Source organism: Myotis nattereri, assembly GCF_964212035.1.
Source record: "Myotis nattereri genome assembly, chromosome: 21".
Lineage (NCBI taxonomy): Eukaryota > Metazoa > Chordata > Mammalia > Chiroptera > Vespertilionidae > Myotis > Myotis nattereri.
In genome coordinates this window covers 1,203,827-1,225,823 of record NC_138097.1, presented here as the reverse complement: position 1 = coordinate 1,225,823, position 21,997 = coordinate 1,203,827, and the positions used below count along the sequence as shown (strand labels likewise).

The following is a 21,997-nucleotide window of genomic DNA, read 5'->3' as shown; positions in this document are numbered from 1 at the left end:
CACATGGGGAACCAACGCCCCGTGGCCCGGGGCGCACACGGTGCACGCGAGGCCACGGCAGAACCAAGTCCAGAGCGGGAGCCGCGTGCACTGAGCTGGGGAGACGCGGGCGCCGCACCCACTGCAGAGGGAGGGGGGCACGTGGGGAACCCAGACAAGAAGGAAACGAAGACAGCCAGCCACACGGAGCAACAGACTTCTGTTTAAAAAAAAAAATATCGTCACCCGGCCAGCGTGGCTCAGTGGTTGGGCGTCGACCTAGGAACCAGGAGGTCAGGGTTCGATTCCCGGTCAGGGCACAGGCCCAGGTTGCGGGCTCGATCCCCAGTGTGGGGCGTGCAGGAGGCAGCCAGTCCATGATTCTCTCTCATCACTGATGTTTCTCTCTCCCTCTCCCTCTCCCTGCCTCTCTGAGATCAATAAACATGTTTTTTAAACATATTGTCCAAAGGGCGCATGGAGCTCGGGGACACGCAGAGGCTAGAGGGGAGCGAGAATGGACTGACTCTGTTGGACAGAAACTTCCAGACTCAGCTCCCATCTCACTGCAGTGGGACCTCGTTTCTCAAACGTCTCCCGTCTCCAACAATCCGCTCCCCACCCACCCACCCACCCACCCCCCACCCCCGCCCCAAACCTTTCACGCAGATCCCTGTAGGATCAGTCTCCCAGGTGACGGACAGGAGAGAATGTGCGATCAGGAGTCAGTTCACCGAGATTAGAATCTCAGGATGCTCTCATGGGACTATTCTGGTGATATTTATGCTTTTGTGGCTGCGTATCGTTTTTTTGTTGAATTTCTTTCTTTCTTTTTTTTTTTTTTACTGTACGTTTCCCTTTCCTTTTGGTTAAATTTCCATTTACATTTCATGTCCTTTTTTTGTTGTTTATTTTAATACACCAGAGGCCTGGTGCATGAAATTCGTGCACGGGGGAGGGGGAGGGGTCCCTCAGCCCGGCCTGCACCCTCTCGCAATCCGGGACCGCTGGCTCCTAACCGCTCACCTGCCTGCTGCCTGATCGCCCCTAACCACTCTGCCTGCCTGAGCGCCCCTAACTGCTCGCCTGCCTGCCTGATCACCCCTAACCACTCACCTGCCTGCCTGATCGCCTCTAACCACTCCGCCTGCCTGATCACCCCTAACCACTCGTCTGCCTGAACGCCCCTAACAGCTCACCTGCCTGCCTGATCGCCCCAACCGCTGACCTGCCTGCCTGATCGCCCCTAACCACTCACCTGCCTGCCTGATTGCCCCTAACCACTCCGCCTGCCTGATCACCCCTAACCACTCGTCTGCCTGATCACCCCTAACCGCTTGCCTGCCTGCCTGATCGCCCCTAACCACTCACCTGCCTGCCTGATCGCCCCTAACCACTCGCCTGCCTGCCTGATCGCCCCTAACCACTCACCTGCCTGCCTGATCGCCCCTAACCGCCTCTGCCTCAGCCCCCACATCTGGGACCCAGGCTTTCCTCCTCCGGCCAGCCGCAGGCAACCAGGACCCGGGCTTCCCTCCCTCTGGCTGGCTACAGGCCCCTGGGCCCCTGGGCGGTACAGCCCAGTCCCCAGCTTTGTCCGGAAGGACATCCAGAATGACGTCCGGAAGACGCCTGGTCTATCCGATCTAATTAGCATATTACCCTTTTGTTAGTATATAGATGTTTATTGATATCAGAGAGGAAGGGAGAGGGAGAGAGAGAAGCATCCATGATGAGAGAGAATCACGGATCGGCTGCCTCCTGCACGCCCCACCTTGGGGATCGAGCCCACAACCCGGGCATGTGCCCTGACCAGGAATTGAACCCTGACCTCCTGGTTCATAGGTCAACGCTCAACCACTGAGCCACACCGGTTGGGCCACTCTCTCCCTTTTGTGACCAATGAAGATAGAGGCTGGGGTTTAGGTTGGGACTTGGACCTGTGGCCCTGGAATGACAAAAGGCGCCAAAGGCCCCCAGCCCCTGAGCAGGGCTGGCCCAAGGGACTGGGCGGGGTGGCCCCAGGCCCCAGGGACACTCAGAGGAGCCGGTCTGCCAAGCTGTGTCCCATGCACATCTCCCCGCCCGCCCCATGGGGAGGCGCTAACGAGAAGCTAACGGGGCGGCCAGGAGGGCAGCCCGGGCTGCACAGACCCTCCGAGAGAATCATCTCAGGCGATGACAAGGCCAAGACCGGGAGGTGAGCCCTGGTCGGTGTGGTTCAGTGGGTAGAGCGTCGGCCTGCAGACTGCAGGGTCCCGGGTTTGATTCTGGTCAAGGGCACGGACCTCGGTGGCAGGCTCCTCCCTGGCCCGGGCCCTGGTCGGGGATCATGCAGGAGGCAACCCATCGAGGTGTCTCTCTCCCATCGATGTTTCTCTCTGCCTCTCCCTCTCTCTTCTACTCTCTCTAAAAATCAATGGAAAAATATCCTCGGGTGAGGTTTTAAAAAAACAAAAAAACTGGGAGGTGTAGGGGGGAAGCCAGGGCACAGAGCCCCAGCACGGGTGACAGGCCACGGCCCCCCTCCTGCCTGGACCGCAGGGCCCCACAGGCACCCCCCCACCAGCACTCACATTCCAAGCGTGACAGAGTCATGCAAGCACCCCGTGCCCGGCAGGCCGCGGCTCTGCTGTTCATTAAAAAGTCGTCACCCCCTCGTCCCCCCCGCGGCCGGCACCCCTCCTGCTATGTAATCTGCAGACACGAGTACAAACCCCCCGTCCTGTTTAGAATACTCCGGAGTGTGACTGAAAGAGACACATTCCTCGTCGGGGGTCATGCTGCAGGAATGCCAGCAATGCGGGCCCCGAGGGGTCACCGATGAGTCCTCCTCCCCCTCCGCCCCCGTCCGACGGAGGCGGGCCAGGCTGACGCGGGGTTCCAGGAGGCAAGCTGGGGCCGAGCCTGGCCGAGCCTCCCCTGCAAACAGGTAACAAGACGATCCCAAAATAGAACAGCAGCAGGGATGACCTGCCTCCACGCAGGAAAGCCGGAGAAGGGGCTTGAAGGGATCGGAAACACGGAGGGAGCCTGGCCAGTGCGGCTCAGTGGTTGGGCTTCAACCTAGGAACCAGGAGGTCCCGGGTTCGGTTCGATTCCCGGTCAGGGCACAGGCCTGGGTGGCGGGCTCCACCCCCAGTGGGGGGCGTGCAGGAGGCAGCCGATGCGTGATTCTCTCTCATCATGGATGTTTCTTTCTCTCTCTCTCTCCCTCCCTCTCTGACATCAATAAAAATATAAAAAAGAAGCCCTGGCCGGTGTGGCTCAGCGGATAGAGTGTCAGCCCCAGGATTGAAGGGTCCCGGGTTCAATTCCGGTCAAGGGCACGGACCTCGGTGGCAGCATCACTGGCCCTGGACAGGGCGTGTGCAGGAGGCGGCCCATCGAGGTGTCTCTCTCTGTCTCTCCCTCTCCCTTCCTCTCTCCCGAAAAATCAATGGGAAGACATCCTCGGGGGAGGATGCACAACAACAACAAAAATAATACGCGATAAAAACAGAAGCGCAATATGCTAATTAGACCGGACGTCCTTCCGGACATCCTTCCGGACGAAGCCCGGGCTGTGAGGGAAGCCCAGGTCCCCGGCGCCAGAGGGAAGCCGCTGCCGGCAGCCGGGGGAAGGACGGCCCAGGCTTGCGTGAATTTCGTGCGCCGGGCCTCTAGGAATACATACAACAGGTGGAAAGGTGAGGGAAGGGAAGGTGCGCGCGTGCAGAGACTCAGTTTGCGTAAAAAGGAAGAAGGGACCTGGGGCTCAGAGCCACACACACCCCCCCCCCTCACACACACACACACGCCGGGAAACACGTTCTGAGAAAGTCGACCGTCGCGAAGAGCCAATCTCAGAGACATGAGCGAAGGTCGTCGATCAAGGAAGAGAGACGCACCCGAGACCAGGAGAGACGGCCTTTGGGTGAGAAACACGGCCGCGGCCGTCAATCCTGAGGCAGCGGAGAGCTGCGTCCGTCATCGCCGAGTCGGGAGAAACGAGCCCCGGAACCGATCGCAGGACAAGAGCCAGGAGGTGAGCGCGATGAGCACTCGGCTCGCGTGCCAGGGGGCCGGAGCCAGGAGGCCCGTCAACGGAGCCGGGGGAGCGGACGCGGGAGGGGCGGGCAGAGAAATAGCACGAGGGCGCCTGCTTCCGACCCAGACGGGGTCACCGGGGGGTCAGACATCCCTTCCCTTCAAAAGAATCCAAACGGCCCTGGCCGGTGGCCCAGTGGTTAGAGCGTCGGCCTGCAAACTGAGGGTCCCGGGTTCGAGTCCCGGTCAAGGGCATGTACCTCGGTGGCAGGTTGGATCCCTGACCCTGGTCAGGGCACATGTGGGAGGTGACTGATGGATGTTTCTCTCTCATCGATGTTTCTCTCTCTCCCTCTCTCTCTCTCTCTCTCTCTCTCTCTCTCCCCCACATACACACCTTCCACTCTCTTTAGAAATCAATGGAGCCTGGCTGGTGTGGCTCAGTGATTGAGCGTCGACCTAGGAACCAGGAGGTCACGGTTCGATTCCCGGTCAGGGCACAGGCCTGGGTTGCGGGCTCCATCCCCAGCAGGGGGCGTGCAGGAGGCAGCCGGTCCGTGATTCTCTCTCATCATGGATGTCTCTCTCTCTCCCTCTCCCTTCCTCTCTGAAATCAATACAATTATATTTTTTAAAAATCAATGGGAAAAATTTCCTTTGGTGAGGATTAAAAACAACAATAAAAAAAAAACAATGGTGGGGCCCTAATAGGTTTGGCTCAGTGGATAGAGCGTCGGCCTGCGGACTGAAAGGTCCCGGGTTCGATTCCGGTCAAGGGCATGTACCTGGGTTGTGGGCTCCATCCCCAGTGGGGGGCGTGCGGGAGGCAGCTGATCGATGTTTCTCTCTCATCATCGATGTTTCTGACTCTCTATCCCTCTCCCTTCCTCTCTGTAAAAAATCAATAAAAGATATTAAAAATAAATAGTGGGGGGGGGCCGGAGGGGGACTCCCCACCTTCACAAGGGGACACAGCCACTGTGCCCCGCGCCCACTTTCTAGGCCTGTGACGGAGGCGGCTGCGCGATGGGGAGAGGGGTCGGCCGGGGTCACCTCGGGGGGCCCCGGCGTGGGGAGCTCTTGTCACTCCAGATGCTCAAGGTCATGGGATGACATTGCACATCGCTTCCGGGAGAGCCCCGCGTGTCCTCGCCACACACGGGAACACCGCAGCCCTCGCCCCGGCCGGACACCAGGATACAATCAAAGCCCCCGGAAAAATAACGGACAAGCTGCACACACACGTCCTGTTCCCTCAGCTTCTTCTCAGAAAGCAAGAAACGGGACGATCGGGCCTCGCATGCATTTCCATGCGGCCGTCGGGCATGAGTCACGCATTTCACAAAGAAATATGTGTGTGTGTGTGTGTGTCTTTTTTTTTTCCAGGGAAACGAAAGGAAACTATTTTAATCTCCCCGATCATGCGGAGCCTTCTGCAATCCAGTTATTTTTAACGAAAGCCGTCGCAGACCCGGACCCTGGTCACGTGAGAATATCCCTGAAACCGAAATCGCGGCGGCAGGAAAAGCGATGACGATGCGGGCGGGTGTGTGGAAATGTTCTGAAGCGACTCCTAATCGTGCAGATCTGCCTAAAAACAACATGACTAAGTTATTTTTGCAACTTGCTTTTTATAGATGCGGGGGCAGGCGGCAGGGGGGGGGGTCTTTGTGTGTTTACTTCTGCAGCATCAAAATGAGCAGGAAAGATGAAGACATCGGGGCCGTTGCAAAAAAATATGTATCGCGGTCGCTGCTCACGGTTCCGCCGGCTCTGGTTACATTTTTCACATTTTGTTCCCTTTTCGTGGTGCTGTTGCTGGAATTCCTCTCCTGACCGGACAGATGGGGCTGTGCTATTTTATCGGGAATACGTACAGTCATTCCCAACCTCGGTTCACCGGGGTTGCTTTTATTTTTTTATTTTTTATATATATATATTTTTTTTTATTGATCTCAGAGAGGAAGGGAGAGGGAGAGAGAGAGAGAAGCATCGATGATGAGAGAGAATCATGGACCGGCTGCCTCCTGCACGCCCCCTATTGGGGATGGAGCCCACCACCCGGGCCTGTGCCCTGACCGGGAATCGAACCCTGACCTCCTGGTTCACAGGTTGATGCTCAACCCCTGAGCCACGCCGGCCGGGCCAGGGTTGCTGTTAAAAAATACGGATGCCTGGCCCTGGACGGGTAGCTCGGTCGGTTGGGGTGTCGTCCCAATACACCCAGGTTGTGAGTTCGATCCCCAGTAATGCAGGAAGCCACCGGTGGGTGCATGAATGAGGCAAACAATAAACCTCCCTCTCTCGCTCTTTCTCAAATTAACTGAAGAAGAAACAGACAGACCTGGGCTTCGCCCCTAGACTGTGGAGTTCAGAGACCCGTTTCAGAGTTCTTCAAAGAAGCAGGAACATTCTGCATTGTGTGAGGGACGCAGCTTTTATCTGTCTGTCTATCTTCTATACTAACGAAAGGGTAAGATGCTAATTAGACCGGGAGACCTTCCGGGAGACCGGACGTCCTCCGGACAAAGCCATGGTGGCAGGACCAAGGCAGAGGCGGTTAGGGGCCAGTAGGGCGGCAAGGGGGGGGCAGTTGGGGGTGAGCAGGCCGGCAGGGGGAGCAGTTGGGGGCGATCAGGCCGGTGGGGGGGCAGTTGGGAGCAAGCAGGCTGGCGGGGAGGGCAGTTGGGGGCAAGCAGGCTGGTGGGGGGTGGGCAGTTGGGGGTGATCAGGCCGGCAAGGGGGGGGGCAGTTGGGGGCAAGCAGGCCGGCAAGGGGGGGGGCAGTTGGGGGCAAGCAGGCCGGCAAGGGGGGGGCAGTTGGGGGCAAGCAGGCCGGCAAGGGGGGGGCAGTTGGGGGCAAGCAGGCCGGCAAGGGGGGGGGCAGTTGGGGGCGAGCAGGCCGGCAGGGGGAGCAGTTGGGGGCAAGCAGGCTGGCGGGGGGTGGGCAGTTGGGGGTGATCAGGTCAGCGGGGAGGGGCAGTTAGGGGTGATCAGACCGGAAGGGGGCAGTTTGGGGCAATCAGGCAGGCAGGTGAGCGGTTAGGAACCAGCAGTCCCGGATTGCGTGAGGGATGTCTGACTGCCGGTTTAGGCCCGATCCCACAGGATGTCCGGCAGTCAGACATCCCTGAGGGGTCCCAGATTGAAGAGGGTGCAGGCCAGGCTGAGGGACAACACCCCCCCGCCCACACCAGTGCATGAATTTTGTGCACTGGGCCCCTAGTCCTATAGAATAAAAGGCTAATATGCAAATCGACCGAACGGCTCAACGACTGGTCGCTATGACGCGCACTGACCACCAGGGGGCCGACGCTCAATGCAGGAGCTGCCCCCTGGGGGTCAGTGCACTCCCACAGGGGGAGCGTCACTCAGCCAGAAGCCGGGCTCATGGCTGGCGAGTGCAGTCGCCTAAACCGTCAGTCGGACATCCCCCGAGGGCCCCCGGGCTGCGAGAGGGCACAGGCCAGGCTGATGGACACCCCCCCCCAGTGCACGAATTTTGTGCACCGGGCCTCTAATCTTAGGTAAAAAAGGAAAACAGGACTCCCAGGTACATCAGCTTCACCAAACCCAGAGAGCTGGACATTTTTTAACAGATATATTTTTTTTTATTGATGTCAGAGAGGAAGGGAGAGGAAGAGAGAAACATCCATGAGGAGAGAGAATCACGGATCGGCTGCCTCCTGCACGCCCCCCACTGGGGACCGAGCCCACAACCCCGGCTTCGATACAGTCCTGTACGGATCCACGACTGTCTGCACTGACCTAAAGGGAAACCGAGGCGGGGGGGGAGGGGGGCAGGTCCCGTGCCCCAGGTAGAGAGGGTCATGAGCTGTAACTGTACCAGGCCCCTCTGCCCCGGCGTGCAGGGACACACACACACACACACACACACACACACACACACACACACGGCAGGCCCTGCAGCCGGCGAGCTTCGGAACACACGGGCTCCGAGGCCTCTGTCGGCCGGCCCTTCGTGGCGATAACGACCCCGGCGGCCGGTGGCAGCGCTGTCCACATTCGCGACATATCGTTCAACAGAGCGCACGAGAGGAGAACGCAGACCACGCGGCAGGCGTGGAGCACAGCAAGGCCGGCCGGCCCCACGTCTCCCGTGTCTCCCGGGGACGGGGCAGGCGCCCGGGGGACGTCTGGAGCAACCACGGGGCCATGTGGGCTGCGTGGGCTGCGTGGGCCGTGGCCTCCAGCGGAGAGGGCCCAGGGACGAGGCGGGAAGTCACCCGCCCGCCCCGCTCCGGGCTCCCGAGCGCCTGCGCTCACGGGGCCGGACACGGTCGCTGCCTTTTCTCCCAGGGACGAAGTATGTACTACACGATCGTGCGCCATTTCCAAGGGGCCCCGGTCACCCCACATGCGTTTCTTTCCTTTTTTATTCTTTTTTAAAATATGTTTTTATTGATCTCAGAGAGGAAGGGAGAGAGAGAGAGAGAGAGAGACATCCATGATGAGAGAGAATCACGGATCGGCTGCCTCCTGCACGCCCCGCACTGGGGATGGAGCCCGCACCCCGGGCCTGTGCCCTGACCGGGAATCGAACCCTGACCTCCTGGGTCCTAGGTCGACGCTCAGCCACGGAGCCACGCCGGCCGGGCAATGCACTGCATTTGTACCTCAGACAACAGAACCCCAGCCAGAAGGTGATAAAGCTGACTCAGATGAAAATCAGCATTTTTATTTTTATTTTTTGGCCACGGTGATCTGTTACCTAATATGGCAGGAAGCGGACTGCGGGGGGGCGGCGAGAGGAGCCTAGGTGCCCCGCCCCTGGCTGCAGCCCAGGCGCCCCGCTCGGCCTTCCAAGGAAACAAGTGATGGATGAGCAAGTCCGGTTTTCATGAAGTCACCTCCGAGGCGAGCACGTGGAAAGAGGCCATCTGGTGGCCTCTCCGAGGAAGTGCAGCGACTGTGCCTGGACCACGACCCCCGCCTGATCCTGACCCAGAGCACGACCCCAGACCACGACCCCTGATCCTGACCCAGACCACGACCCCAGACCATGACTCCTGATCCTGACCCAGAGCACGACCCCAGACCATGACCCCTGATCCGGACCCCTGATCCTGACCAGACCACGACCCCAGACCATGACTCCTGATCCTGACCCAGAGCACGACCCCGGACCATGACCCCTGATCCTGACCCAGACCACGGCCCCGGACCACGGCCCCTGATCCTGACCCCAGACCACGACCCCGGACCACGACCCCTGATCCTGATTCCAGACCACGACCCCAGACCATGACCCCAGACCACAACCCCTGATCCTGACCAGACCACGACCCCAGACCACAACCCCTGATCCTGACCAGACCACGACCCCAGACCATGACCCCTGATCCTGACCCCAGACCATGACCCCAGACCATGACCCCAGACCACAACCCCTGATCCTGACCAGACCACGACCCCAGACCACGACCCCGGACCATGACCCCAGACCACAACCCCTGATCCTGACCAGACCACGACCCCAGACCACGACCCCGGACCATGACCCCAGACCACAACCCCTGATCCTGACCAGACCACGACCCCAGACCACAACCCCGGACCATGACCCCAGACCACAACCCCTGATCCTGACCAGACCACGACCCCAGACCATGACCCCGGACCACAACCCCTGATCCTGACCAGACCACGACCCCAGACCATGACCCCGGACCATGACCCCAGACCACAACCCCTGATCCTGACCAGACCACGACCCCAGACCACGACCCCGGACCACGACCCCAGACCATGACCCCTGATCCTGACCAGACCACGACCCCAGGCCATAACCCCTGATCCTGACCCCTGATCCTGACCCCAGACCACGACCCCAGGCCATGACCCCTGATCCTGACCCCAGACCAGGACCCCAGACCATGACCCAGACCACGACCCCTGATCCTGACCTAGAACACGACCCCACACCACGACCCCAGACCACAACCCCAGGCCTGGGCACCCCTGGGCTGGGGCACAGCGCCCACTCGGGGGCCGGGGGAGCCACCCCACCGCGGAGTGGGGGGACAGGGCCTGTAAGTCCTGCATGGGGCCGCTGGCCAGAGCCCTCGGGACCGGCCTGGCCGGCCTCTCCCCGAGTGATCACCCAGCGTCCGGCTGGGGCCTCGGGGAATGAGGTCCGAGCCTCCGGCGCAGCCGGGACGCCCGTCGGTGACGGGGCAGGAATACGCGTCCTGCGTCCTGGCACGTGAGGAATGACGGGCGCGGGATGAACCCAGCCCCGAGCAGATAAAGGAGACGGGGGGGGGAGGGGGGCGGGGGGGAATCAGCTCGCACGCCTTCCACCCCCTGCCCACGTCACCCCCACGCTGAGCTGGATGCCACCCCGATTCTCCGCAGGGAGGACGTGCTGAGAGACACACAGAGAGAGGAACAGCGACCGGCTGCCTCCCCTACGCCCCCGACCAGGAGCTGAACCGTGACCTTTCGGCCGACAGGCTCCAACCAACCGAGCCACAGCGGCCAGGGCCGGCACCTCCCTCCTTTTAGCGACAGCTCCACCCCTCCCCCCTGCCCGCGGGTCCCAGGCCCCGAGTGGAGAGGCTGCCCGCACACCTTCCGGGGCGTCCCGGCCACTGGGTGGGGGCCGGGCTGTGGGCTGAGGGGCGGGGGACGCACAGAGGAAGGCACTGTGCTCCCGCTGTCATTCAAGCCCAGAGCCGCCCATTCACCCTTGTCGTCTCCAGGAGAGCCTGCCTGAGAAGGAGCCCCGCCCGGGAGGGTGGAGCGTGCACCCCAAGAACTGAAAGCGGGGTCCCCAAAGAGGTATCTGCGATCCCACGTTCCCGACAGCATCACTCACAGCGGCCAAGGCACGGAGGCCACCCAGTGCCCACGGATAGGGGAACGGCTGAAGGAAAGGCGGTCGGGGCCGGGGTGGAATATTACGCGGCCCCGGAAAAGGAGGAGACGCTCGCCTTTGCTGTGACACCGATGAGCTTCCCTGCCCTTCCGCTCAGGGACGTGAGCCGTCACAGAAAGACAGGTCCCGTGAGATTCCAGTGACACGGGAGACGGAAAGCAGCCGGACCCCAGGGAGCGGAGGACAGAGAGGTGGGGGCCAGGGAGACAGGGGTCGGTGCATAAATGTATAAAGTCCCCGTTTTCAGAATGAACACGGACTAGAGACTGAGCCACAGCCCTGTGCCTACAGCTAACGAGTCAGTGACGCTCACTTACAACGTGTTAAGAGGACAAAGACCTCGAAAGGAAGGAAGGAAGGAGGAAGGGAGGAAGGGAGGAAGGAAAGGGGGGGAAGGAGGAAAAAAGAAAAAAGAGAAAGAAAAGCCCTGGCCGGTGTGGCTCAGTGGATAGAGCGTCGGCCTGCGGACTGAAGGGTCCTGGGTTCGATTCCGGTCGAAGGCACATGCCCAGGTTGTGGGCTCGATTCCCCAGTAGGGAGCGTGCAGGAGGCAGCCGATCCATGATTCTCTCTCATCATTGATGTTTCTCTCTCTCTCTCTCTCTCTCCCCCTCTCCCTTCCTCTCTGAAATCAATAAAAATCTATAATGAAAGGGTAACATGCTAATTAGACCAGACATCTTCTGGACGTCCTTCCGGACAAAGTCACAGTGGCAGGGGCTGAGGCAGAGGCGGTTAGGGGGCGATCAGGCCGGCAGGGGAGGGCGGTTAGGGGGCGATCAGGCCGGCAGGGGAGCGGTTAGGGGGCGATCAGGCCGGCAGGGGAGCGGTTAGGGGGCGATCAGGCCGGCAGGTGGCGAGGGTTAGGAGCCAGCGATCCCGGATTGTGAGAGGGTGCAGGTCGGGCTGAGGGCCACTCCCCTCGTCCTGCACCGCACAAATTTCGTGCCCCGGGCCTCTAGTGTTACAATAACAATAAAAGAGGCCCACAGGAACACAAGGAAATTTCTGGAGGTGCTGGCTCCGTTTGTCCCTTGATTGTGGTGGGTCGCGCCCCCTTGCGGGGCCTGGAAGGAAACACGCCCGGGACAGGAGGGTGTGAGGGACCCTCGTCCCCCCATCGAAGGCTTCAAGTCGTCTCTGAGGGTTTTTTCAGTCCATGTTTTTATGATGCATTTTTAGGACCCGGCGGCTGGTTACGGAGCCCTTTTCTGAGCCCCAGCGAAACCCCGAGGCCCGTCCCGGAGGCGGCCTTGCTCCTGGCAGGGGAGGGGGGCCACATCACGTCCCTACGGCTCCGAGACAGGCCGGTCCTCCCTCCGCCCCGAGGACACGTCCCCCGTCCCCCGTCCCCCTTGTCCTCCCAAGAGAAGCCGGCCTTGCTGCTCCCCGTCCACCAGCTCCGGCCGCCACGGCCACCACCCCCCGTCCAGCGTCCACTCCCCGGACACCGCTGTCCGAGTGTGGGCCACGCTGCCTGCCCCTCCCCTCAGCCAGACACACGGCGAGTTCCCACGGACAGCAGTGCCCGCCGACCCTGGGAGCCGCTGAGCTAAGCCCTTGGCCGGAGCCTGCCCGGCCCCCGACCATCCCTTCCCCGGCCACCCGCTCAGCTGGCCTCCTGACCGGGTCTCCGGAACCCACATCCTGTGGGTGATGCAGACCGCGGGGCACGAGCCAGCAGTTCCGGGGTGAGCTCACTTCCCCTCCGCTCCTCCCCCGCCCCCGCCCCCGCCCCGTGTCTAACTCCGAAAGGCGTGGCCCCTGGGATGTCCACCTGGGCTTATCAAGGGCAGCCCAGGGCACCGCTCTCCTCTGATTTATTGATTTATTTACTTGTTTATTTTTAAATCAAGTGTATTTATTTATAGCCCTGGCTGGTGTGGCTCAGTGGGTAGAGTGTCAGCCTGTGGACGGAAGGGTCCCAGGTTCGAGTCCGGTCAAGAGCACGGACCTCAGTTGCGGGCTCCTCCACGCCCAGTGTGAGGCGTGCAGGAGGCCACCCATCCATGTGTCTCTCTCGCACCCATGTTCCTGTCTCCCCCTCTCCCTTCTACTCTCTCTAAAAATCAGTGGGGAAAAAAATGTCCTCGGGGGAGGATTTAAAAAGGAAAAAAAGCATATTTATAAGCATCAACTTTTTTTATTTTTTTAAATATATACATTTATTGATTTCAGAGCGGAAGAGAGAGGGAGAGAAATATCAATGATGAGAGAGAAACATGGATCGGCTGCCTCCTGCATGCCCCACACTGGGGATCGAGCCCACAACCCGGGCCTGTGCCCTTGACCGGAATCGAACCCGGGACCCTTCAGTCCGCAGGCCGACGCACTATCCGCTGAGCCACACCGGCCGGGGCTACTAGCCCACTTTTCCTCACCAGCTCTGTGGCTCTCACTTCTCAGTTCTGTACACTGTAGGTGTGTATGTGCGTGTGTGTGTGTGGGTTTAAATAACATGTATGTTACTCTAGCAGAACTGACTACATTTAAATGCTTCCGTAGGGCTTGACTGGTGTGGCTCAGTGGTTGAGCACTGACCCAGGAACCAGGAGGTCCCGGGTTCGATTCCCTGTCAAAGGCACAGGCCCAGGTTGTAGGCTCGACCCCCAGTAAGGGGCGTGCAGGAGGCAGCCAATCCATTACTCTCTCTCATCATTGATGTCTCTCTCTCTCTCCCTCTCCCTTCCTCTCCGAAACCAATAAAAACATCTATTTAAGAGCTTCGACAGGGAACTTCATCTTAGGCCCCTGAGGCTGGGGTATTACAATGCCTGGCACCAAGATCACAAACAGTCACCTACAGGGGCACAGACCTCATTACAGAGCATGCAGTTCCCACTAACCCACAGCTACAGCGCCTCCTTGTGGCACGCGCCTCTAATTGCAGGTAAAGCGAGGGAGGGGAGAGTGATCTATACTATCTACAATAATAAAAGAGAAACATGCCAAGTGTCTGGTCGTCCATTCAACCAACCAAAGCGTAATATGCTAACGATACGCTAAGGCCGCTCAACTGCTCGCTATGACGTGCACTGACCATCAGGAGGCAGACGCTCCAAACAGTAGGTTAGCTTGCTACTGGGGTCCGGCCGATCGGGACTGAGCGAGTTGGGCCGGACATGCCCTGGAGCCCTCCCGTGGTCCCTCCCCAGCTGGCCAACCTCCCACATCCTCTCCCCACCCTCCCTGCCCCAATCGTGCACCAGTGGCGCACCTCAGCGTGGCCTGTGCCCTCTCGCAATCCGGGACCCCTCAGGAGATGTCAGAGAGCTGGTTTCGGCCCGATCCCACAGGCCAGGCCGAGGGACCCCACTGGTGCATGAATTCGTGCACCAGGCCTCTAGTATGCTAATGATATGCTAAGGCCACTCAACCCCTCACTATGATGTGCACTGACCACCAGGGGGCAGAGAGTCGACCAGTCGACCAGTCGCTATGATGTTCACTGACCACCAGGAGGCAGACACTCCGACCAGTAGGTGAGCTTGCTGCTGGGGTCCGGCCAATCGGGACTGACAAGTGGGAACAGACACACCCTGGAAACCTCCCGCGGTCCCTCCCCAGCCCCGATCGTGCACTGGTGGGTCCCTCAGCCTGGCCTGCGCCCTCTCACAATCCAGGACCCCTTGGGGGATGTCGGAGAGCCGGTTTCAGCCCCATCCCGCAGGCCAGGCCGAGGGACCCCACCGGTGCACGAATTCGTGCACCAGGCCTCTCATTAAAAATGAATGAAAATGAACGTCTGCAACACGACAGGGTCCATGAGCCCGTTACACAAGGCAAGTCAGATACACGCCCCCACCTCCCGGCAGCTGCCTCTCACCTGCAGCTCCCTAAGCTGTTTCCTGAAAGAAGGCTGTGGCGAGGGTCCCACAGTCCCGCGGGGAGGCGGGGAGCCCAGGAGGGGAGCCCCACTGACCTGTCATGGAGTTCTCCGAGGTGCACAGCTGCTCCCGCAGCTTCTCCACGTCGTCGGGGTGCACCTGCTCATACAGGGTGCTGCCGAACCACTCGGACTGCGGCTGGTTCAGCACGGGCGTGACCGAGTCCGACACGTAGATCACCCGCCCCGTCTCGGCCGCCACCACGAACAGGAACCCGTCGGCTGCCTCCAGGATGAGGTGTTTCAGCTCCTGGGAAGGGAAGGCCGGTGTCAGGGAAAAGCAGGTCCCTCCCTGCCCCCCCGACGATTTGATTTTCCTCTTTTCTTTCTCTTTCACGGATTCGTATTCATCTCAGAGAGGAAGGGAGAGGGAGGGAGAGAGAGAAACATCCATGATGAGAGAGAATCATGGATCGGCCGCCTCCTGCACGCCCCCCACTGGGGATCGAGCCTGGAACCCGGGAAGGTGTCGTGACCGGGAGTTGAACCCTGACCTCCTGGTTCTAGGGCGACGTTCAACCACTGAGCCACACTGGCCGCCGGGCCAAGGTCATCTTGCCTGGGACCCTCTGTAACACAGACGAAGGGCCCGCAGCCTGGGGCCCTGCCCAGCGTCCGTCCCCAAGGACTGGAACCTGTGGCCCTGCTGGTGAGGGCACCTGGGGGGCTCCCTAAGGGTCCCTGCACCCGTGATGGAGTCAGACTCCGACACCCCCGCCTGGGAACCGGGGGCGGAAGTGGGCCTGGAAGGACAGGGTTACTGGGCCCGTTTCCCCGGCTCCAGGCATCCACCTCCTGTGTGTCCCGGACGCCGACATAACCCACAGCCTGGGGTCAGCATCTTTATTTCCAGCTTCGGGCCCATCCTCCCGGCAGGAAGGGGGCGGACATCGGCACAGGGTGCCTGGGAAAGGAGCCGATCCCGCCGCCGGGGGGAGGAGGCCACCATTGAGGTCTCCCAGCCTCCGCCCGTGGGAAGGTCTCGGGGGACAGAGCCCCACGCTCAGACGCCCCCGCCCACCACCTCCTCCCCATTCCTGTCTCCTGGGAACAGGGCGCCCACGACCGAGGTCCCGCGCCCGGAATCCAGAACTGCCGTTGACCCCGGCCGGTGTGGCTCAGCGGCTAGAGCATTGGCCTGTGGACTGAAGCGTCCTGGGTTCGATTCCAGTCAAGGCCACAGGCCCGGGTTGTGGGGTCGACCCCCAGTCGGGGGGCGTGCAGGAGACAGCCGATCAGTGATTCTCTCTCATCGTGGATGTTTCTCTCTCTCTTCCTCTTCCTTCCTCTCTGACATCAATAAAAACATATTTAATTTTTTATAAAAGCCATCAAACCCTGCCCAGGTAGCTCAGTTGATGAGAGCGCTGTCCCAATACATCAAAGTGGCAGCTTCGATCCCCAGTCAGAGCACATCCAGGACTCAACCAATGAATGTACAAATAAGGGAACAACAAAATCCATCTCTCTCGCCCTGACCGGTGTGGCTCAGTAGATAGCACGCCGGCCTGCGGACTGAAGGGTCCCGGGTTTGATTCCGGTCAAGGGCATGTACCTAGGTTGCGGGCACATCCCCAGTAGGAGGCGTGCAGGAGGCAGCTGATCGATGTTTCTCTCTCATCGATGTTTCTAACTCTCTATCCCCCTCCCTTCCTCTCTGTAAAAAATCAATAAAATATATATATATTTTTAAATCCATCTCTCTCTCTTTTTCTCTCTCTCTCTCTCCCTCCCTCCATCTCTTCCTCTCTCTCTCTCAAGTCAATAAATTACAAAAAAAAATTTTTAAACAAAATAACGTCTTAAGAAAAAGTAATCAAAGTTTCCAAAACTACGTGGATATCACAAGTTTCTGAGAGAATGTTGAAGGTTGCCAGTAAGCAAATGGAATTGGCCTGGCCCGTGTGGCTCAGGGGTTGAGCATCGACCTGTGAACCAGGAGGTCAGGGTTCGATTCCCGGTCAGGGCACAGGCCGGGGTTTCAGGCTCCATCCCCAGTGTGGCATGTGCAGGAGGCGGCTGATCCATGATTCTCTCTCATCATGGATGTCTCTCTCTCTCTCCCTCTCTCTCTCTCAGGTCAATAAAAACATATTTTGCCCTAACCGGTGTGGCTCAGTGGATAGAGCGAGGCCTGCGGACTGAAGGGTCCCGGGTTCGATTCCGGTCAAGGGCATGGACCTGGGTTGCAGGCACATCCCCAGTGGGGGGCGTGCAGGAGGCAGCTGATCGATGTTTCTCTCTCATCGATGTTTCTGACTCTCTATCTCTCTCCCTTCCTCTCCATAAAAAATCAATAAAACATATTTTAAAAAATAAATAAAATAAAGTAAAAACATACTCTTACAGAAAAGGCCCACAGGAGCCACACAAACAGAGGAGCCAGGCCGGACCCACAGCCCCTGACGGACGTTCCGGTGAAGCATGAGGACGGGATGTGTCCTCTCGGTCCGACCCTCCCTCCGCCCTGCGCCCCTGACCCCCGACTAGGCTCCTCCGCCCTGCGCCCCAGGCCCCCGCAGCTCCTGCCCCCCAGGCCCCCAAAGGGGCTCCTCCGCCCTGCGCCCCAGGCCCCCAACTCGGCTCCTCCGCCCTGCGCCCCAGGCCCCCTCCGCGGCTCCTCCGCCCTGCGCCCCAGGCCCCCCACGCGGCTCCTCCGCCCTGCGCCCCAGGCCCCCCACGCGGCTCCTCCGCCCTGCGCCCCAGGCCCCCCACGCGGCTCCTCCGCCCTGCGCCCCAGGTCCCCACACGGCTCCTCCGCCCTGCGCCCCAGGCCCCCACGCGGCTCCTCCGCCCTGCGCCCCAGGTCCCCACGAGGCTCCTACGCCCTGCGCCCCAGGTCCCCACGCGGCTCCTCCGCCCCAGGCCCCCGAAGGGGCTCCTCCGCCCTGCGCCCCAGGTCCCCACGCGGCTCCTCCGCCCTGCGCCCCAGGCCCCCCCCCCCCACTCGGCTCCTCCGCCCTGCGCCCCAGGCCCCCAACTCGGCTCCTCCGCCCTGCGCCCCAGGTCCCCACGCGGCTCCTCCGCCCTGCGCCCCAGGCCCCCAACTCGGCTCCTCCGCCCTGCGCCCCAGGTCCCCACGCGGCTCCTCCGCCCTGCACCCCAGGCCCCCCCCCCACTCGGCTCCTCCGCCCTGCGCCCCAGGCCCCCAACTCGGCTCCTCCGCCCTGTGCCCCAGGTCCCCACGCGGCTCCTCCGCCCTGCGCCCCAGGCCCCCGCAGCTCCTGCGCCCCAGGCCCCCAAAGGGGCTCCTCCGCCCTGCGCCCCAGGCCCCCGAAGGGGTTCCTCCGCCCTGCGCCCCAGGCCCCCGCAGCTCCTGCGCCCCAGGCCCCCGAAGGGGCTCCTCCGCCCTGCGCCCCAGGTCCCCACGCGGCTCCTCCGCCCTGCGCCCCAGGCCCCCAACTCGGCTCCTTCGTCCTGAGCCCCAGGCCCCCCGACTGGGCTCCTCCGCCCTGCGCCCCAGGTCCCCAACTCGGCTCCTCCGCCCTGCGCCCCAGGTCCCCACGCGGCTCCTCCGCCCTGCGCCCCAGGCCCCCAACTCGGCTCCTCCGCCCTGCGCCCCAGGCCCCCCACACGGCTCCTCCGCCCTGCGCCCCAGGCCCCCCGCCGCGGCTCCTCCGGTGACCGGGTCCCCGGTAGCTGGCACGGCACCTGCTCGGTGAGGAAGGACGGCTTGTAGGCGCCGTCGGTGGACTTGTTGCCGGTGCCCCGCATGGACTTCATGTGCGAGACGGCCATGCGCAGGATGGTCAGCTTGTCGGGCTTGCGGGCCAGCGCGCTGCAGGTGGGCACCATGTCCGACAGCTCCGTGATGTACTGCGTCATCTTGTTCCGCCGCCGCCGCTCGATCTCACTGTGGTTCTCTCTTCCCAGCAGGAGGCGGGCGGGGGGCGGGGGAGAGAGAGGCGTCAGACCGGGCGGGGGGCCGGGCCGCAGGGGGGCACGGGGGCCCGTGGGTGCCACCAAGGGGCCGGGCAGGGGAGGTGGTCCCTGAACACACACTGGGCAAGCGGCTCTGGACACCCGAGAGAGCTTAGTGGGGGTCTGTGGGGGGCACAGGCTCCCCCGACATCCAAGAGAGCTTTGTGGGGGTCTCTGGGGGGGGCACAGGCTCCCCGATACCCGAGAGAGCTTAGTGGGGGTCTGTGGGGGGCACAGGCTCCCCGACACCCGAGAGAGCTTTGTGGGGGCCTCTGGGGGGGCACAGGCTCCCTGACACCCGAGAGAGCTTTGTGGGGGTCTCTGGGGGGGCACAGGCTCCCTGACACCCGAGAGAGCTTAGTGGGGGTCTCTGGGGGGGCACAGGCTCCCTGACACCTGAGAGAGCTTTGTGGGGGTCTCTGGGGGAGACACAGGCTCCCCAACACCCGAGCGAGCTTTGTGGGGGCCTCTGAGGGGGCACAGGTTCCCCCACACCCGAGAGAGCTTAGTGGGGGTCTCTGGGGGGGCACAGGCTCCCTGACACCCGAGTGAGCTTTGTGGGGGTCTCTGGGGGGGCACAGGCTCCCTGACACCCAAGAGAGCTTAGTGGGGGTCTCTGGGGGGGGGCACAGGCTCCCCAACACCTGAGTGAGCTTTGTGGGGTCTCTGAGGGCGTGGGGGGCACAGGTTCATCTAAATACCCTGAAATCCTTTCACGTTCCCATGAACCTAGCGACTTTGCAGCAGCATCAAGAATTCAGACACTGTCCCCGCGGATGGCGTGGCTCAGGGGTTGAGCCTCGACCTCTGAACTAGGAGGTCCCGGGTTCGATTCCCGGTCAAGGGCAGGTGCCCGGGTTGTGGGCTCGATCCCCAGAGGGGGCCGTGCAGGAGGCAGCCAGTCCGTGACTCTCTCTCTTCATGGATGTTTCTCTCTCTCTCCCTCTCCCTTCCTCTCTGAGATCAATTTTTAAAAAAAGAATTCCCTTCTCCTGGCGGGAGGCAGCCGGAAGCTGACTCCACGCCCCTCGCTTCGGGCAGCAGCCACGGCCACGGCAAAGCCACCAGGTGCGGGGCGGCCTCAGGCGTGTCCCCAACTCTGAGCAGCTCCATCAACTACCCCGCAGCCAGAGCGAGGTGGCTCCGGCTCCTACAAACTCAACCTAAGGGAAGCCCGTCCGTCTTTCTCTCTCTCATTTTTTTAAAATATATTTTTATTGATCTCAGAGAGGAAGGGAGAGAAAGAGAGAGAGAAACATCCATGATGAGAGGGAATCACGGATCGGGTGCCTCCTGCACGCCCCACACTGGGGATGGAGCCTGCAACCCGGGCCTGTGCCCTGACCGGGAATCGAACCCGGGACCTTTCAGTCCGCAGGCCGGTGCTCTACCCACTGACCCACACCGGCTCTCTCTCTCTCTCTCTCTCTCTCTCTCTCTCTCTCTCTCTCTCTCTCTTAACCTGTGGGGGGTGAGCAGAAGCCACGCTGTGGCACAGACTCTGCCGGGCTTGGGGGAGACGGGCTGGGAGTCCCGGCGACCCTGCCCGCCCTGTGCGGACCTCACACAGCAGCTCCGGGTCACCCCGTCTGGCTACCTCGTCCCCGACACCGACCCCGCAGGCCAAACATCGCCCCCGCATCCCCTCCTCCTCCTGCCCCTGGGCCCCCGCAGCCGGCGTGTCCTGCGATGAGGGAACACGCCCGCTCCGGAACGTTCTCTCCGCGGGGGCGCTGGACCCAGGGACCCTGAGAGCCACTGTCGGGTCATCACGGGGGCCGGGGGAGGCGTCACCCAAAAGGCACAGTCAGGCCCGGCCGGGGGGCTCCGTGGGTTGGAGCGTCCGTCATCCCGGGCCCCAGGGGCTTGTGGGTTCAATTCCCGGCCAGGGCCCATGCCTGGGTTTGGGGTGTGGTCCCCCCGCCAACCAGGGCAAATGCAGGAGGCAAACGAACAGCGTCTCTCTCATCTCTCTCTCTCTCTCTCTCTCTCTCTCTCGCTCCCTTCCACTCTCTCTAATAATCAGGATTATTATTATTATCTAATAATGAGGATTAACAAAAAGAAGAGAAACCCACTTAATGTGGACAGTCACCGTCACTGAGCTGTGGAACGTGGGGGGGTGGGGGGGACGTGGTGCGGCCGCTGCCCGTTTCCTGTCACCGGCCCCAAACGAGGGGCGGGCGTGGGGTCCCACCGCGGGCAGGGGCCTCGTCGGGGTCGAAGGACATTTAAATCGCGGGGGGCGTGCGGGAGGCAGCGGGCCACCATCCTCTCCCATCGTGATGTTTCTCTCCGCCTCTCGCTCCCTTCCCCTCTGACAGCAACAAAAATAAATATTTTTTAAAAGGACGCTTCCATCCGTGTGCGTCCCCAGGAGGGGCTGGCCGGCCGCTGGCTTCTCCAAGTTCCGTGAACTCACCTGGAGAATTTGCTGGGGCCTTCGCCGTCTTCATCGTCAAAGTCCATCCTGAAAAGACAAAGGTCACAGGTGAGCCAGGTCACGGGTGTGCAAGGCCACAGATTAGAGGTCACAGGTGTGCAAGGTGGCGAGTGAGCAAGGTCACAGGTGAGAAGGGTCACGGGTGAGCAAGGTCACATGTGTGCAAGGTCACAGATGAGCAAGGTCACAGGAGCGCAAGGTCATAGGTGAGCAAGGTCACAGGTGAGAAGGGTCACGAGTAAGCAAGGTCACAGGTGCACAAGGTGACAAGTGAGCAAGGTCACAGGTGAGAAGGGTCACAGGTGCGCAAGGTCACAGGTGAGAAATGTCACAGGTGCGCAGGGTCACAGGTGAGCAAGGTCACGGGTGCACAAGGTCACGGGTGAGTGAGGTCACAGGTGAACAAGGTCACAGGTGAGTGAGGTATCAGGTGAGCAAGGTCACAGGTGCACAAGGTCACAGGTGAGAAATGTCACAGGTGGCACTTTTAATGGCGACAGGAGCAGCGGGCACAGAGGGGGCTACGTGCCCTCAGACACACGGCTGTCCAACCGTCCCCACCCGCCCCAGAGCAGGAAACGGTCTCTCCCCGACCATCACACGGGTTCCGGACAAGAAAAGGTCAAATTCAAGGTCACCCAGTGAGCAGCGTTCATTACAGGGCTGGGCCGTGTGCAACCGTGAAGGAGTCTCTACCAGAATGCCACGCGGGCTGCGCGGACGCTCCGGGCGGTGCCAGAGGGTCCACGCTCCCGTCTCCCCCCATCGTGGGGGCGCTGCTCCCCGCATCACTAATTCTGCAGCGAGATTTCCCTTTTTACTGAACTCTGTGCCGCACT

The 21,997-nt window shown here is 61.3% G+C and overlaps 1 protein-coding gene across 3 annotated transcripts in view; it reads right to left on the bottom strand.

The window, feature by feature from the left end:
- The window catches only part of ARNT2 (aryl hydrocarbon receptor nuclear translocator 2), an 86,446-nt gene that overhangs the window by 38,769 nt on the left and 25,680 nt on the right, over window positions 1-21,997 (bottom strand). For 2 of the 3 annotated variants that reach the window (XM_081114920.1, XM_081114922.1), the window contains exons 3-5: window positions 21,138-21,185; window positions 18,446-18,659; window positions 14,831-15,044 (exon numbers count right to left, since the gene is read on the bottom strand). In XM_081114920.1, coding sequence (XP_080971046.1) covers window positions 14,831-15,044; window positions 18,446-18,659; window positions 21,138-21,185 — 476 coding nt within the window. The remainder of the gene's footprint in view (window positions 1-14,830; window positions 15,045-18,445; window positions 18,660-21,137; window positions 21,186-21,997) is intronic. The other variant, XM_081114921.1, reaches the window with a different exon arrangement.